General features: G+C 41.3%; 2 protein-coding genes across 4 annotated transcripts in view; both read right to left on the reverse strand.

Annotated features, from left to right (window-relative positions):
- Nucleotides 1-5,069, reverse strand: part of atp2b3b (ATPase plasma membrane Ca2+ transporting 3b) — a 116,442-nt gene extending 111,373 nt beyond the window's left edge. For both annotated transcript variants that reach the window (XM_005754087.1, XM_005754086.1), the window contains exon 1: nt 4,538-5,069. The gene's annotated coding sequence lies outside the window, so the exon portion shown is untranslated. The remainder of the gene's footprint in view (nt 1-4,537) is intronic.
- An 8,737-nt stretch (nt 5,070-13,806) lies between these two features.
- Nucleotides 13,807-14,726, reverse strand: part of ccnq (cyclin Q) — a 9,413-nt gene continuing 8,493 nt past the window's right edge. For both annotated transcript variants that reach the window (XM_013916196.1, XM_005754092.2), the window contains exon 6: nt 13,807-14,568. In XM_013916196.1, the coding sequence (XP_013771650.1) occupies nt 14,479-14,568 (90 nt within the window). In that variant the 3' untranslated portion in view covers nt 13,807-14,478. The remainder of the gene's footprint in view (nt 14,569-14,726) is intronic.

Genomic DNA, 14,726 nt, shown 5'->3' on the forward strand with positions numbered 1-14,726 from the left:
TTTCACACCTGAGCCTCAACTCTTGCGGCCCGGTACCAAACGACTCACGTACCAGTCCGAGGCCCAGGGGTTGGGGACTGCTGATTAAGACTACCCGAGGGAAGCTCGGAAAGCTCGGAAAGCTAAGCAGAAGTTATTTGGAGAGGAGAGTGACTGCTGTTGGTTGAAAAGAGAGGTAAAAAAAACTTCAGTGGTGTGGAAACATTATGGGTTCGCGGAGTCAGACGTGGATCAAGTAGACAGAGTGTGTAAACTTTGCTACAGTGTCGTAGTTGCACCACAGAGCAACACTGCAAAGTTCACTAAACATAGATGTTTGCATTTTTCATTTATTTTTTATATTGCAAACATTTGCACACTATTTTATATTATTTTTTGACAATCTTTAAAGTCATTATTCAATACATTGTTATTGTTAAATAAATATCGTCAAATAATCGAGATCTCAATTTCAGTGAAAATAATCGTGATTATCATTTTTTCCATAATCGAGCAGCCCTATTCACAGTTCAGAGTAATTTACACTAATCATTTATGAAGCTCCTCAGCTGATGCTCATCTAAAATAATCTGTTTTCAGTCCCCTACCGCTCCCTTTCAGATAATTTTCTTCTGATTGGCTGCCCCTCACAAAGTTTTATAAAGTCATGTGAATAAGGCTTATATGCGTGCCACCAGACCTACTCTCACTGACATCACACAGAGTCAAACAGAAAACAAAAGACTGTGTCAAAGTACGTGAGTGGAGCAGTCTGAATCCTGAGCTTTTCACTCAGACCGATTACTTACATACGATAACCACATTAATTGAAAGACTGGCTATGTTTTACAGTATCATGCACCTTTGGAACAGTATACAGGGAACAGAAATACGGGTAAAGCAGAATAGACCCATTTAAAAACAGAGCACTGCAGTTTTTTATTTCTTAAAGAGGACTAAACTGATGTTTTACAGAGAACTATTTACAACTGTGGGTCAAAATGCGAATGTGTGCAAACGTGGGAGAGCATGTCACCCAATGTAACACTGTGCCTAAATAGCAATAGTGGGGGGGGTTTTCTACAGCCATCCATTCTCTAACTTCTTTACTTCACAATAGAGGACTTCACACAAAGTATGTGTGAGACGTTATTCTTTAATTCTACCACTCAATAAAATAGTTTTGTATTTACAGCACTGCACTGTTTTAGCCCTACTATCCCCGGGAATCTTGTCCTGCATCATACATGGGGTCACCATATGGTTATAGGGCAGCCACATGTCCTACTGTAGAGCCCCTTGATGTAGTTGGGAGGTCTGTGATTATTAATGTCGTGGGAACTCACTGAATTTGCAAGTAATTTTAGCTGGTTTGGTTTTACATCAGATGGAATTTTCTAATCCCATCCCCCCGGTTCGCTGGGGCTATTACATTAAAAAAGGGGGAAAAAATTTGAAAAAAAAAACTGAAAACGCCACTGGTGGGGAAACTAGATATATTCTTTTTCCTGCTTTAGATATTTTGATATTTTTGTGGGACTTCTAAACAGTAAGCTACCCTGTCATACTCCGGTAGTATTAATTTAGACCAGTTGAATACACTACATCTGGAATTTCCTGAAGTGAGCTCCTCATCTTAATCTATTGAAAAACAATTTCCTAATCACTGACATGTTAACCTATCTCTGGGACAAATTTCATTAAAATAAATCTGACACCAACAACACTCAGCATCGCCTAGGACAGCAGCACATTCCTTTCTCTTTCCACTGCACCAACACTAACGAAGCTTCATCCTGCATGAGCAAATAGCACCACCTTTAACTATTCTCAGCATCACACATGACACATCAGATTCTTTTTCCCTATAAGAGTATTTTACATGTGGACGAGCAGAAAAACCCCCAAAGTGAAACTGATTATTAATTCCTTTTCTCCTCCCTCCTCTCCACTCTTCAGTCTCTGCCTCTTGCATCTTCTCCCTCCCCTTTTTCTTCTCTTCCCTGTCATGCTTCTATCCTGACTGAGAGTGTTAGTTTATGACTGAGTCACCCTCCTTTGCCTTTGAAGCTTCTTCTTGCTCTATATCTATCTTTCTGCTCCATCTATATGGTTTTACCACCTTTTTGTGTTCTTCCATTCTGTGTCTTGTGGTGTCTCATTGCTTGTTATTATTTTTACCTATTTTTACCTCCGCCCCAATCCCAACACCCTTTTCTTGCTGCTCTCCCCGTCTACCTGCTTCCTGCTACTGCAATCATTTATTTAGTCAGCCAGTTGCACATTTTCTTATCCAGCCTGATGTCTTACTCACTGATTCCGTCTGATTTTGTAACAGTCACGTAACAAACAGCTTCTGTTCATCGTCCAAACTACTGCACCCAACTCTGAATGTGGCCTTCTGCTTGACTCAGCTTTGATGTGTGCAACACACAAGTGCATGTAAGGCTGCATTACATACATAGCAAAAAAAGAGAAGCACTTTGTTTTGTCATGCATTTCTAACTCTTATGCACACAAACCTTTAGGCACAGGATGCAAGCATCACAAATGGACAGTAAGCACACAAAGACACAAACCCTCATGCCCAGAGACATCAATTATATGATCTGTCATGACGCACACAAATGTGTCATACACAACAACGCTTTCAAAATAAGAGAGTCAGCAAAGGGGGTAGGGGTGTCCTGTCCTGACTGAAAATGTGTCTGAACATGAAAAGAGTCAAACAAAAGGTCACCACAATTGTCAGCAGCCTGCCCATTTATACTGAATGCTGGACCTGCTTGTCCACACACTATCCCTTAGAGGGTTGAAGCAATTTTATTTTTTTTAAAAAGAGAAAGTGTCTGTTCTATTCCCTCTGGTGTTTTCTCTTCATTGCAGCAGCAAGGAGGTTGAGAAGTGTGCAGAAGACACAGGAGAGAAGATCCTCATGGGATTTGAATTCGGGCCAGGAGGTCCATGTATGCTTTCTGACTTTGTATGTGTGTGTGAGTATGTGTGTTTATGTGTTGTGTGTGGTGGATAGAGGCAAACCAGGCTCCACAGACTTGAGCATGTGTAACTGAATAAGTTTGTGTGCAGCAGTGTGTTCATGTTTCTAAATCTTGTGCACACTGTTGTCATCTGTGGTGAGATTGTCCACATTCCATGTATGCGAGCGTGTCAGTATTCCCTATAGCTCGCTGCAGTGCACCTGTGCACCTGCAGTCCTACTTTCCGAAAGGCCCTCTGGTGGGGCCTTTGTATCTGGGCAGCTGCCTGCCTGGCTTGGTGCCAGTCACACTTCTGTTATTCCCCAGTGGGAATAGCACACTTAGAATTTAACACAGTCAAGAGGCTGAAGCCATTAAAGGTGGGCCGCCAACAGGGCTTAGATATCCACATTACGGTAGAGCCCGTTAAAGAAACAGGATAATGATGAGGGGGGTGGGGATGGAAAACGTTTGAGAAAGACAACAAAATGTGGGCATAAATTAGGGGAAAGAAAGAATGAAAGAAAATGGCCTAGTGATAACTAGTTAATGGGTACTATCGTGTATCCATCTGTATCCATCACATCCAGCACTGATATACTCAAGGTATCCCATGTCCTTCCCACATGAGCGCATATACATCTCCACCCACCCAAAGCTAAAGTCACATTCACACACATTACTAATTCTTGGTGCACCTGGAACTGCCTCATGCAACAGTGTATTTCCCATTCAAAACGACCTTTCCTGGTCACCTTCACACTTACTCAAGCTTCATCTCTCGGCTCATCTTCAACACATACAGCAACAAGAGGAGGTTATGAATAAAGTCGAGACACTTACACGGCAGGCCCGCTCAAAGGCAAGGAGAGACAGAGTGAAGCCAGTGGTGCGCTACTAGCTTACCCGATGTCCCTCCGCAAGGTTACTGGCCCGGCCACCGCCGGCCCACTCTGCCTAACTCACACCCACGCGACGCCGGGCGACATGTGAAGATCCCTTGGGCCACGGATCATTACCGGATCAAAATGAAACCTCTCCGCAGTTGGCGCTGCAGGTGCGATGCACCGTAACCGAGACAAACAACGTAACTGATCCCAAATAGCCCTTACATGTCTGCTGCATACAGCGCCCGGGAAAGGCAAGAGACAGGCGCGAGAACAGCGCGTGCTGCTCGGTGATAATGTGGGACTGTAGCCCTTCATCAACTGACACGGGACACGGATGAGTGGACGGATGGAAGGATGAATATATATGTAGATTTACACACGCGTGTGCACGCACATCGGCGCGTAGACGCGCGTACACGCAGGCACACACTTCCTTATAATGTCATAGCGCTGCTCGCCAGGTTATTATGGTATGCTCTACTGTATAGGCTTTATTATAGCTGTGTAAGGCCTGCGATGACAAATGCCACATCAGGCCATGTTGCATATTCTGTAAGCCCGTAAAAACCTCCCGATATGCGAGTAACGAATCACAGCGAAAGCAGCACATCTTCCCCATTAAAAAGGCGCTCGGGTACCCGGGGTAAATAACAGTGACGCACGCGAGCACGCACGGACTCATCGACTCACCGTCCAGGCCGAGCTCAAGGACATCAGCATCAGCGCGCGGGTGGGGAGGCAGAATCCCCGTTAATCTGCGTGTGCGTGGAGCGGAGAATGTCCCAAACCGGATGAGAGGACACGGGGGGACAGGGAATGCGGCAGCTCCCGTTGCCTGGAGTCCGAAGGAGTGAAGGGATGAAAGTCGACGGCCGTGCGGGTGAATATTCCGCTCCGCGCGGTCACCTGACGGTTGGTCGGCGGAGTTCTGCGGCGGTTGGAGAGAGAGAGAGAGAGAGAGAGAGAGAGAGAGAGAGAATGCGCCGGTTGAGGGTTTAAACACCTCCGTTGTGGGGAGGGGGCGTCCGTGTGCCTGGACGAGGATAGCTACTCCCTGCTATGAAAGCAGCTAATTTAACCAAATTCGGCGAACTGTGAAGGGCAGTGGGAGAAAAAGGAAAGAAAAGAAACGTGTGAGGAGAAGCTCATGCGACATCTTTGCAGGATGAGGAGGAGATTGAGCTGCTACCAGAGCTCGCGCGCACAGGAGCTCAGTCTCAGCATCCGTTAGAGGGGGTTGAGGAATGCTCTATACGTCACCCCCACCTACTCGACTGCGTCATGACGACACCAGACACACCGCAACGAACGTTTTTCCTCTAGAGCAGTCTCTGTTATCAGTTGGCATCTAAAGCCATCTTTTAAAAAAATCCCAGCACGGGCACGCATTGATCTCAACATTACCTTTTAAAAATAAAGCTTCCAGTCGTTCACTTATAGACCTAAAGCCACAAACTAACCATTCTAATCCACTTCACCACTGTTCAGGTCCTTAATTTGGCTTAAATCGAGTTCTCCAAGTTACCAAAATAGGCAGCCATTTTGGTAATTTGGAGAACTCATTTTATGCCAAATCAACTAACGGCAAATCTTATAACAACGGAAAACATCAAAACTCTTATTCTGCAAACAGCAAAATATGTAATCCAGCACCTTTAAACAAAATGGCAATTAGTACTACATTTAAAGAACACGTGGATCAGATCCTGTCCATTTAAATTCACTACAATCTTTAGATGTCTGGCATTTGAGTTACGAACACTTTATACAGAAAGAACACCGACATTTTCCTTAAAGGTTTACATAAATGGTGTGGTGTTTGTGGTGATATGTTATTTTGCCAAATGTGTGCATTATGATATGCCTTCACTAGCTGGGACCACATCCTCATTTAGAGTTTCAGGTAGATAATGGTTAAGCAAGAATTAAGGCTGCAGTTTAGGGACAATCTTAGCTTCTGGGCCAGGCATAGCTTCATGTGCTAATGAAAGGTAAATGAGTTTTAAAAAGGGAGGGAGGATGTGCCATAAAAACAAGTAAAAACAACAAACAGCTTGTCTTTCAGGAGGTGGGGGGTCATATACAGACAGACAACTGGAAGGGGTGTGTACAAGGTGTTGGCCCACTCCTGAAATTCAGATAAATTGTCTCGAATAATTTTGTCTTGTCCATCCAAAGGACATTATTCCAGAAGTCTTGTGACTTCTTCACATGCAGTTTTGCACCTCTAAGCCATGATGCCATGTTCTTTTTAGAGAGGAGGCTTTCTTCTGGCAACCCTTCCAAACAAGCCAGACTGGTTCAGATTTTTTATTATTGTACTTTCATGAACTTTAACATTTAACATGCTAACTGAGACATGTGGAATCTGAGATATAGTGCTTGGGTCTTTCTGTTTTTGGGTATTTTTTTTCTCTCTCTGAGCATTGCATAGTCTGACAGGACAGCCAGTCCTGCGAAGATTGTGACATTGTTTTAACACACACCTGAATGCTCCATACAAGCAAACTGCCACAACTTCTTTTATAGAGGTGTTCACACTTGCTCGTTGAGTGCTCGGTTAGCAGCACCTGGATACTAATTACCTTATTACTTATTACTAATTCCTGGCAGCACTAATGGTATACTTACCTTTCACAGGACTGCATAGAGTCCCGTTAACACTTGTTTTGTTGTTTATCATATTACTGTAGTAGCTCTGTTCCAGTCATACTAACCAACATTTGATTGTATAGAAGTCTGTGAGAAAACAACACATTTTAATGACCTTGTATTGCCCCCTAAGTAAACAGTGTCCTGATGACTTTATATTCTCTATAATGCCACACAATGTTTCAGGTAGGCCTGCTTTGTTGTAGAAAAGTTACTGTTACCAGCATGCAGAGTCATTTGGTTTCTTAGTTGCTCTTTGTTTCTAATTTCAAAACACCAAGAAGGCAAAAGCTAAATTCTCAACTTAAAGCTCCAAAACGAGACTTCACTAAAGAACAGGTGGATAACTTCATTGTGTATAGTTTACAGTCAGATAGATTTTTTTGTTTGTTTTTTGCTTAAGTGTGTAAAATCTCTAAACCTCTGCCATTTATTTAAATAAAGTTGTGAGCTTTGTTACAACTGCCAATCTGAAAACTGACCGAAAAGACAAACAGTCTTTGTTGTTACTGTTTTAATCTTAGTTTAGTACCAAATGATTGAAAAAATGGCACAGAAAATTTTCAGCAAGTTGTAATTATTTTTGATTGTGGACAGACCTACTGCCTCTATAAAAATGCATTAGAACATTTGTCTACTTTGTAGCAATACAACAGCTGTACTGTAATACAAAATTCCCTGTAAAGTGGCAGAGGGAACAAAATGGTGTCTGGGGAGAGCCAGAAATATGTCTTATTCTAATGTGTCACACATTCATCTTTAAGTTCACCTTTGCAAAGTAAGGGAAATGTTAGGCAGTCGGCCAAGCCGCTGAAAACCACATAAGACCTACCTAGTACCATCTGAGGTCCTCCACTGCAGTACAGGATACTAATGAATATACCATGTTACTCTCCAACTTTAAACTTTAATACTTTAAAGCTAACATGCAGACAGTAGCTGTGCTTAACTGTGCTTGCATGCTTAAGCAATTTGCTTGAGCACCATTTGTATCCAGTTAATTAAAGCCCTTCCTGTTCTGTTTGCAGTGTGTGGTTCTGGGAAATCTCCTCTGGGGCACAGGAGAAGATGAGTTTATATTTCTGGAAGCAGCAGCAATTCTTATGACATGAATGGAAAAGGATGCCCTGTTATGTGGAGTGAGATCAACTGAAGAGACAAAGTGTTCTTTTCATGCAAACTCTATGAAGTCAAGTGCAAAAACAATTCTTTTCAGAGTCTGCACATACAAGCCCTGTAGATAGTGGCCTCCACACATTGGGAAGCTGGTCCACAGCTCATGTGTCTGGGTGAGAGGGACCAGAGTTAATCCCACTTTAGAAGCTGGGGGCTGTTCTTCTGTTCTCTGCAACTCCACAAAGCTCAGGAGCTGTCCACTGTGCTGAAAGCTTGCATATCCTGGCACTGAAGAACAGAGAGTCATATGTTCACTTCATGTAATCTCCAGCCAACACACACACGTACACCAGTCACCCAGACCCACACCACCCTCCCCCATCCACATGCATGGCTGCTGTTGTACAGCATTATACAGCACGCCAGTGTGAGGAGAAAGAGGAGAAATGTATTTATAGATGAATCAAATGAATTTATTAATAGATATCCTCTACACTGCAGGGAGATGGACCACAGACTGTCCATGCACACACACACACACACACACACACACACACACACACACACACACATCTTGATGAAAGCTTTGGTGCTGATTTTATAGTTTCATCTTCTTATCTTTAATTCAAGTAAAGTCTTACGTCTTTATTTGAGGTTCACATTTGTGTTGTTAGCTCAATCACAGTTGAGAGTGATTTGCATTCCACATGATGAATGAGAGATAGTATATCTTGATTTCAGGAGTTGGTTCTCTGTCCATATATGACTCCCCTGTACTAAAAGCTGTTTGTTCTTGTTTTAGTGCCCCACCCTCCCTCCGTCCCTTTTTCAATTCATTTACCTCTCATTAGTACATGAGGATCTGGCTTGCCTGGGAGCCGGCGCCAGTCCCCTCTGAGCCCTTCCCCAAACTGCAGGCTCAATTCATGCACACACCATCTGCCATTATGTACTCGAAACACTGCCAAACCTAAACGTGGATGTGGTCCCAGGTAGTGAATTGTAATTCCTTTGCTGATCGTTTTAATCTAGCACCAGCCTCAGGTCAAAATTTTATCCTGTCAAATTCTGTACCTTACTGATAATTATCAACATGCTGGAGACATGCTTATGATTACAAGTTAACAAACAAGCTCCTGCTTCCATTTAAGTTTCATTTGAGTTTAATTAAATTTCCAAAAAATTGAGAAGCTGTAAAAATTTATATTGCAGAAAAGACAGTGCAAAGTCACATAGTGGAGCTACTGAAGTCTCCGAGGAACAAGACACAAAATTCTGATATGACGCCTCTTATTAAACAAACCTTTGTCATTTGTCATGATGTGGCAGGTAATTGAGGGGATCCAGTGAGTGAAATATGTTCATCTGCTTTAAAAAAAAAAAAAAAAAGCATCTCAGCAGTAGATATTGTAGTTAACTCTTGCATTAAAAAAGAATTAAAAAAAACAACAACAACATATTTTCTAGTCAGACTGAAAAGACGACTCAGGATATGATATCATCTGATGGATGATACAAATCTTTTTTTTGTAAATATATACTTTCCCACCTCGTACCAAATTTGAATATTATTCTTGACAACTGGATCACCAGCGTTCGTTTACAGGTTTTTCATATTAGCATATCCGCTCAAAGCATGGCTACATCCAAGTAAAGCTTCCAAGCTGCTGGCATGCCTAGAGACTCTTGGCCTTGAGTCTTAACTCTTAATAAATTATAACTGAAGATGTTTTTTCAGAACACTTTGTTTTTGTTATATAACATCTATTTTTACAAAGAAATGCTTCACATTTGAACAGTTTCTTTATAATTATATTCCCACTAAGAAAGGCTGTGTCTCATAAGGCCTTGACAGACCTTCAGCTGACAGTACGATGGATTTTTCTGTCTGCTGACCGATCCATCTTTTCATTATCGCTCTGTTTACACGAACGATGAATCATGCAAACTGCTCTTTTTGCTCCTCCCCTAAATACTAAGACCAGGCACACACGCACGCACACAAACTGACAGACAAACTTGCTCTCTTCAATCTATTGTCTGTGCATTAGGCATTTAGTGTGTTTAGAAGCACTTGGTTGATATCTCATAGGTCTGAAGCTGAAGACTGCAGGGCTTTTATCAGGTCAAGGACACTCAGCTCCTAGACTGCAGGCTTGATACAGCTTCAACATCCCAAACTGTCATTTTGATATAAACACTCGTGCACATGGAGATGCACATGAACACAGCTGGTTGTGTGAGTGTGACCTTCTGACTTGCCCTCAAGCCCAGAGTAAAGGCTGAAGTGATGTGTAAGCAGATCAGAAGTCGACAGAGGAGAGGGGAGGCCATCCAAGCAGGCTGGAGAGTGCTGAAGTGCGATACAAAGATAAACTCTCCAATCCTCCACTCGTCATTTTACCTTCATCTTTGCCTCCTTCTTCTCCTCACCTACCAACCTTCCTTCCACTCCTCTCACATCCATCTATGTTGCTCTCCTTTCTCCCTACTCCTCTGCTCCTTCCCATCTGATGGTTAATTTATGGAGCCTGCCTGAACGTGCACCTTCTCCATTATTAATACAACATTAGGGAGACAGAGGGAGGAGGACAGCAGAAGGGAGGAGAAGCAGAGAAAAATGTGGGAGATGCAGGGACACAGGACAGACGGTGAAAACAAAAGCAGTGGAAGGAAGCTGAGGATTTGGGCAGAGGGATAAGTACGGAGATGGACAGGAACAGAGAGAGAAGAAAAACAGAGACAAGGAAGACAGGAAAGGAGCAACTGAGGAGAGAAGCAGACAGATTTTTCCCAGTACATGCACAAGGGGGGGAAAAAGCTGGAGTTAAACGAGAGTGACAGATGAGAAGGGAGAAAATGTGTCAAGAAGAGGAATGCTACATGACACGTGATGCTGTTGGGATGCATGCAATGTATCCTGCCCCGTGAAGAGAGGCAGAATGCACGAAGAGGACGAGGAGAGGAGGGGGGGAGGGGGGCAGAGACTCAGATGTGTCACAAATGATCATGTGACTATCTTCAACCTGGACAAACACACACGTACAGGCAGACCTGATTTTTCTTTTTTGCAAGCTAAATTCAGGAAAGTAAGGTGCTCATCTGCTAAATATATCACATCTAAGAAGCTTTGAACAGAAGGAAGAAAAAAAAGACTTTAATAGTATCCACAATTTCAGTTTTCTCCTCGCACACAGCAGCAATGGCAACATACAGAATGTAAGGATGGATATATTCCATATTCATCTTATCATCAGTATATCTTCAAGAGATGATCACAACCAGCAGTGTGGCAGACATCCAAGCACAGTGCCAAACAAGAAGGAAGAAAACATACATTTCACCATATTGATTTATCTCAGTTTAGTGTTTTTGTGTAGTGTAGGTTCACAACAACAATCTTCTTATGGTGTTTTCTATTGGGGCGACCGTGGTTCAGGGGGTTGGGAAGCTCATCTTGTAACAGGAAGGTTGCCGGTTCGATTCTCAACTCTGTCTGTGTTTGTCATTGTGTCCTTGGGCAAGACACTCCACCTACTGGTAATGGGCCGCTGGCACGATATGGCAGCCTCGCTTCTGTCAGTCTGCCCCAGGGCAGCTGTGGCTACAACTGTAGCTTGCCTCCACCTGTGTGTGTGTGTGAATGAATATTAGTGCATGGGTGAATGAGACATGTTGTATAAGAACCAGTACATTCACCAAAGGATTCAGGAATACCTTGAGTAAGAATAGGATCCACAAGTTTTTCATTTATTTTGGATTTCCTCTAATCCACACAAGATAAAAGTATACATATATACCCAGGAAAATATCTGGCTAATTGTTAAATGTCCCTTGAGAAGTTGCACATTGACCAGATGCTTCTGGTAAGCCATCAACAAGCCTCTGGTATTTGCTGGATATTTGATACAATTTTTCAGTAGGGTTGAAAACGGGGCTTTGGGAAGGCCATTCCAGCAAGTTAATATTAGCCTGCTTTATCCAGTCCAAAACCAGTTTTGGTGTGTGTTTGGAATCACTGTTGAAACACTAAGTTGAATTCAAGTTTCAACTGTCTAGCCATTGATTTGAGTTAAAGGTATTAAAGATGTACAGATGAGGATTACAGAATTTGTAGCCCTCTATGAAGCTTTATTGGTAGTTAAATATTTTCCAAGTCCTGTTAAACAGAGCAGGGAATTTTTGACATAGCTTTCCCAAACATTGTAGTTTTATTTTGGATACTTTGATTATTTTTACTCTGCTTACTGAAACAAAATATTACACAAAACCCCCAAACTACCAGCGCGAAAAATTATTAGCCACCTGACGCTAATGGTTAACTTTATATGAGTTTGCTAAATAACAACTTGCAGTCATTTGTTGCAGTATTGAAATGCATCTGAATATTAACAGCGAGAAGTCCAATCATTAGGTGATGCATTTTGAACAAGCACTTGGTGATAAGTAAAACTACATTTTAACAGGAAGATAGGTACAGCAGAACCAGCCTCAGAGAGGGAAAAGCAGTGTGCCTAAAAAAAGTTGGTTGGTGAAGGAAAGACAAGAATATGAGGACTGAGGACCAAAGAAAAGTGACTTCACAAACAGTGTTGACATATTTTCTTTTATTTATTATTAACTTTGTTTACTGGTATTTGTTGCCATAAAAACAACTGAACACCTGTTCAAGTCACATTAGGTGACACAATGCAGTGAATCAAGCATTTTTGAAATGTAAGAAATTACATTTAAGACTTGTTGAGGACTTATTTATATACCAAACAGAATGAAATTTAATCCCTGCTTCATGATCAAACCTTCTAAAGAATCAAGACATCACTAAAATCCAGTAGGGATTTACAGAGAGCAAAAATTGCTTTAATTTTTTTCCAGTACTTCCCAGCAGTCTTAGATAAAACAAAGCATTTCAGTTGTGAGTCGAGATGGTTATATTTAGTATTGATGGAGATTTTTCAGTCCTTAACCCTAAAATGAGTAATAGGTTTGCCATTAACTTCTGCATACTCACTCTTGATAATTAAAAAAAACAAAACAAACAAACAAACAAACAAAAAGCCGCTCTTAAATTGGACCTATTCTGCTCATTTCCAGTTCAGTAGTAGTATTATTATTTGACTAAAGGAATTTCATATGCCCTTACAAGAAATAAGTGGAACATGATTTAAAAAAAATATACTTCTGCCAGGTTTCTCATCATTGTAGAAGTTAATCAAATGAATTTAATTATTGTCAATGTATGCCATATTAGATTATGCTGAAATGTTATTTTGTATGTTATGTTGTTTTGTCACAAAACGCATCAGACTCTGCAAAATGTAGTGATGTTCCAGGGAAAATAGCAGCTGCATTGTTGTGGCTAATGTGAATCTTACTAAATGAAACATGCTATGTAACCACAAAAAGCACTAAGAAGGGAATAATATACCTGTTATGGACATCACTGTAACATCATTATCTTCCTTTTGTTTATTTTGTCAAAAAACAACACAAGAATTTCTTAGTCTGTTTCTCAGCATTTCCCTTTATTGTCTCAGTCCCAAACAAATTGGTTACAAATTTAGTTCCTTTTTATAGTTTCCTTAAAAAGATCTTATTTTCATTTCCAACACCATATTTTCATTTTTGGGTGACACAATGTTAACTTTAAATGATTAAACTTTAAAAGTTCAACATCATCTTTTCCATTCAAAGTATTTCCTATAAATGAGCTTGAAAAAAATATAAGTAAAACTTGGGAATAAAGAACCATTTAAAAATCTCTTAACACTGTTTTATCTATTCATTTGACATCCATGAACTTAAGGTAGGCTCAGTCTTATAATCATACTGTAAGTGAATGAGGTCAGCTCTCCCCTGGTATATAGACATGTTACTTTCTCGCCATGCTGGAAGTGGGAAATATACTCCCTCGTCTCCCCGTCTACAGAGCTGCACTTACTCAGCTTGCTCATGTCTGTGCATGTATTTCTGACAGAATATAGGGGAAACGAGTCCCAAATATTTGTATTATTATCAGAATGAGCCCCCTTTAAATTACAAATAGTTTCTAATCATAATATGTAAACATTATTATACATGGAGAAAATGCATGAATATGTAAAAATTTGCTAGCCCTGAAACAGACTTGCAAGTTGTTTAGCCACGATGCCTCTCGCCCTAAGCGAGAGGCATCGTGGCTGGGATAGGCTCCAGGCCTCCTGTGACCCTGAACTGAACAAGTAGTTAATAAAAATGAATGGATTAATGGAAATTACAGATATTCCTCTATAATACTTCATCCAACCAATGCATTTGTATGTGAATACTATGCATCGTAAAAATACAAGATATTTATGGTATCCAGTATGTAGCATCCATTGTCCTTGAAAATATGCAGGTTTATTCTGCAAGGTACTAATCAAGCCTATAATCTCAAAGAAAAAACAAACAAACAAAAAAACTGTGCTGTACTACCCTAGTCCAGAAAGATCTACTAGCATTTGTAGTAAAAATGTGTGATGTGTGGAATATGAAGAGATCGGTGGTACTGAGAGTCAGCATGTTTTTGAAGCGCTCAGGATGTATTATGCAGTGCAAGGCCGACAAATAACAGATCAGAAATGAAAGAAATGTCTCCCCACACTGGAAGAAATCAGTAGTGCAGGCATGTTTTTGTTAACTCACAGAATAACTGGGGCAAAGACACAAAGTGCTCTTCTACCTTAGACACACCTGAACTCAAGCACTTTGAGTGCTCAGTTGTAGCAGAGCACTATATAAGTACAGTTTTACACTACAATGTGCACCATAACACACATTCAGCTTTGTACTGCACAGTCAAGTGGCAAAACAGAGACGTGATGGTCTTGTAGGTGTGTTGTTCAGATACACTTGGCCTCCATATCATAGAGCTGAAGAAGGTCTGCGATCACAGCGTCGATATCTGCTTTCATCACGTCGTCACACAGCACCTACACACACACACACACACACACACACACACACACACACACACACACACAGATGTCAAGAGCCACACACACACACACACACACACACACAGCTCAATAAACAGCAGACATCAAAAGGTCGACACACCATTTTTAAAAAACATATTTTTTTGTCCTCT

This window comes from Pundamilia nyererei, unplaced genomic scaffold (genome assembly GCF_000239375.1).
Source record: "Pundamilia nyererei isolate P.nyererei 1_Seehausen unplaced genomic scaffold, PunNye1.0 scaffold00505, whole genome shotgun sequence".
NCBI lineage: Eukaryota > Metazoa > Chordata > Actinopteri > Cichliformes > Cichlidae > Pundamilia > Pundamilia nyererei.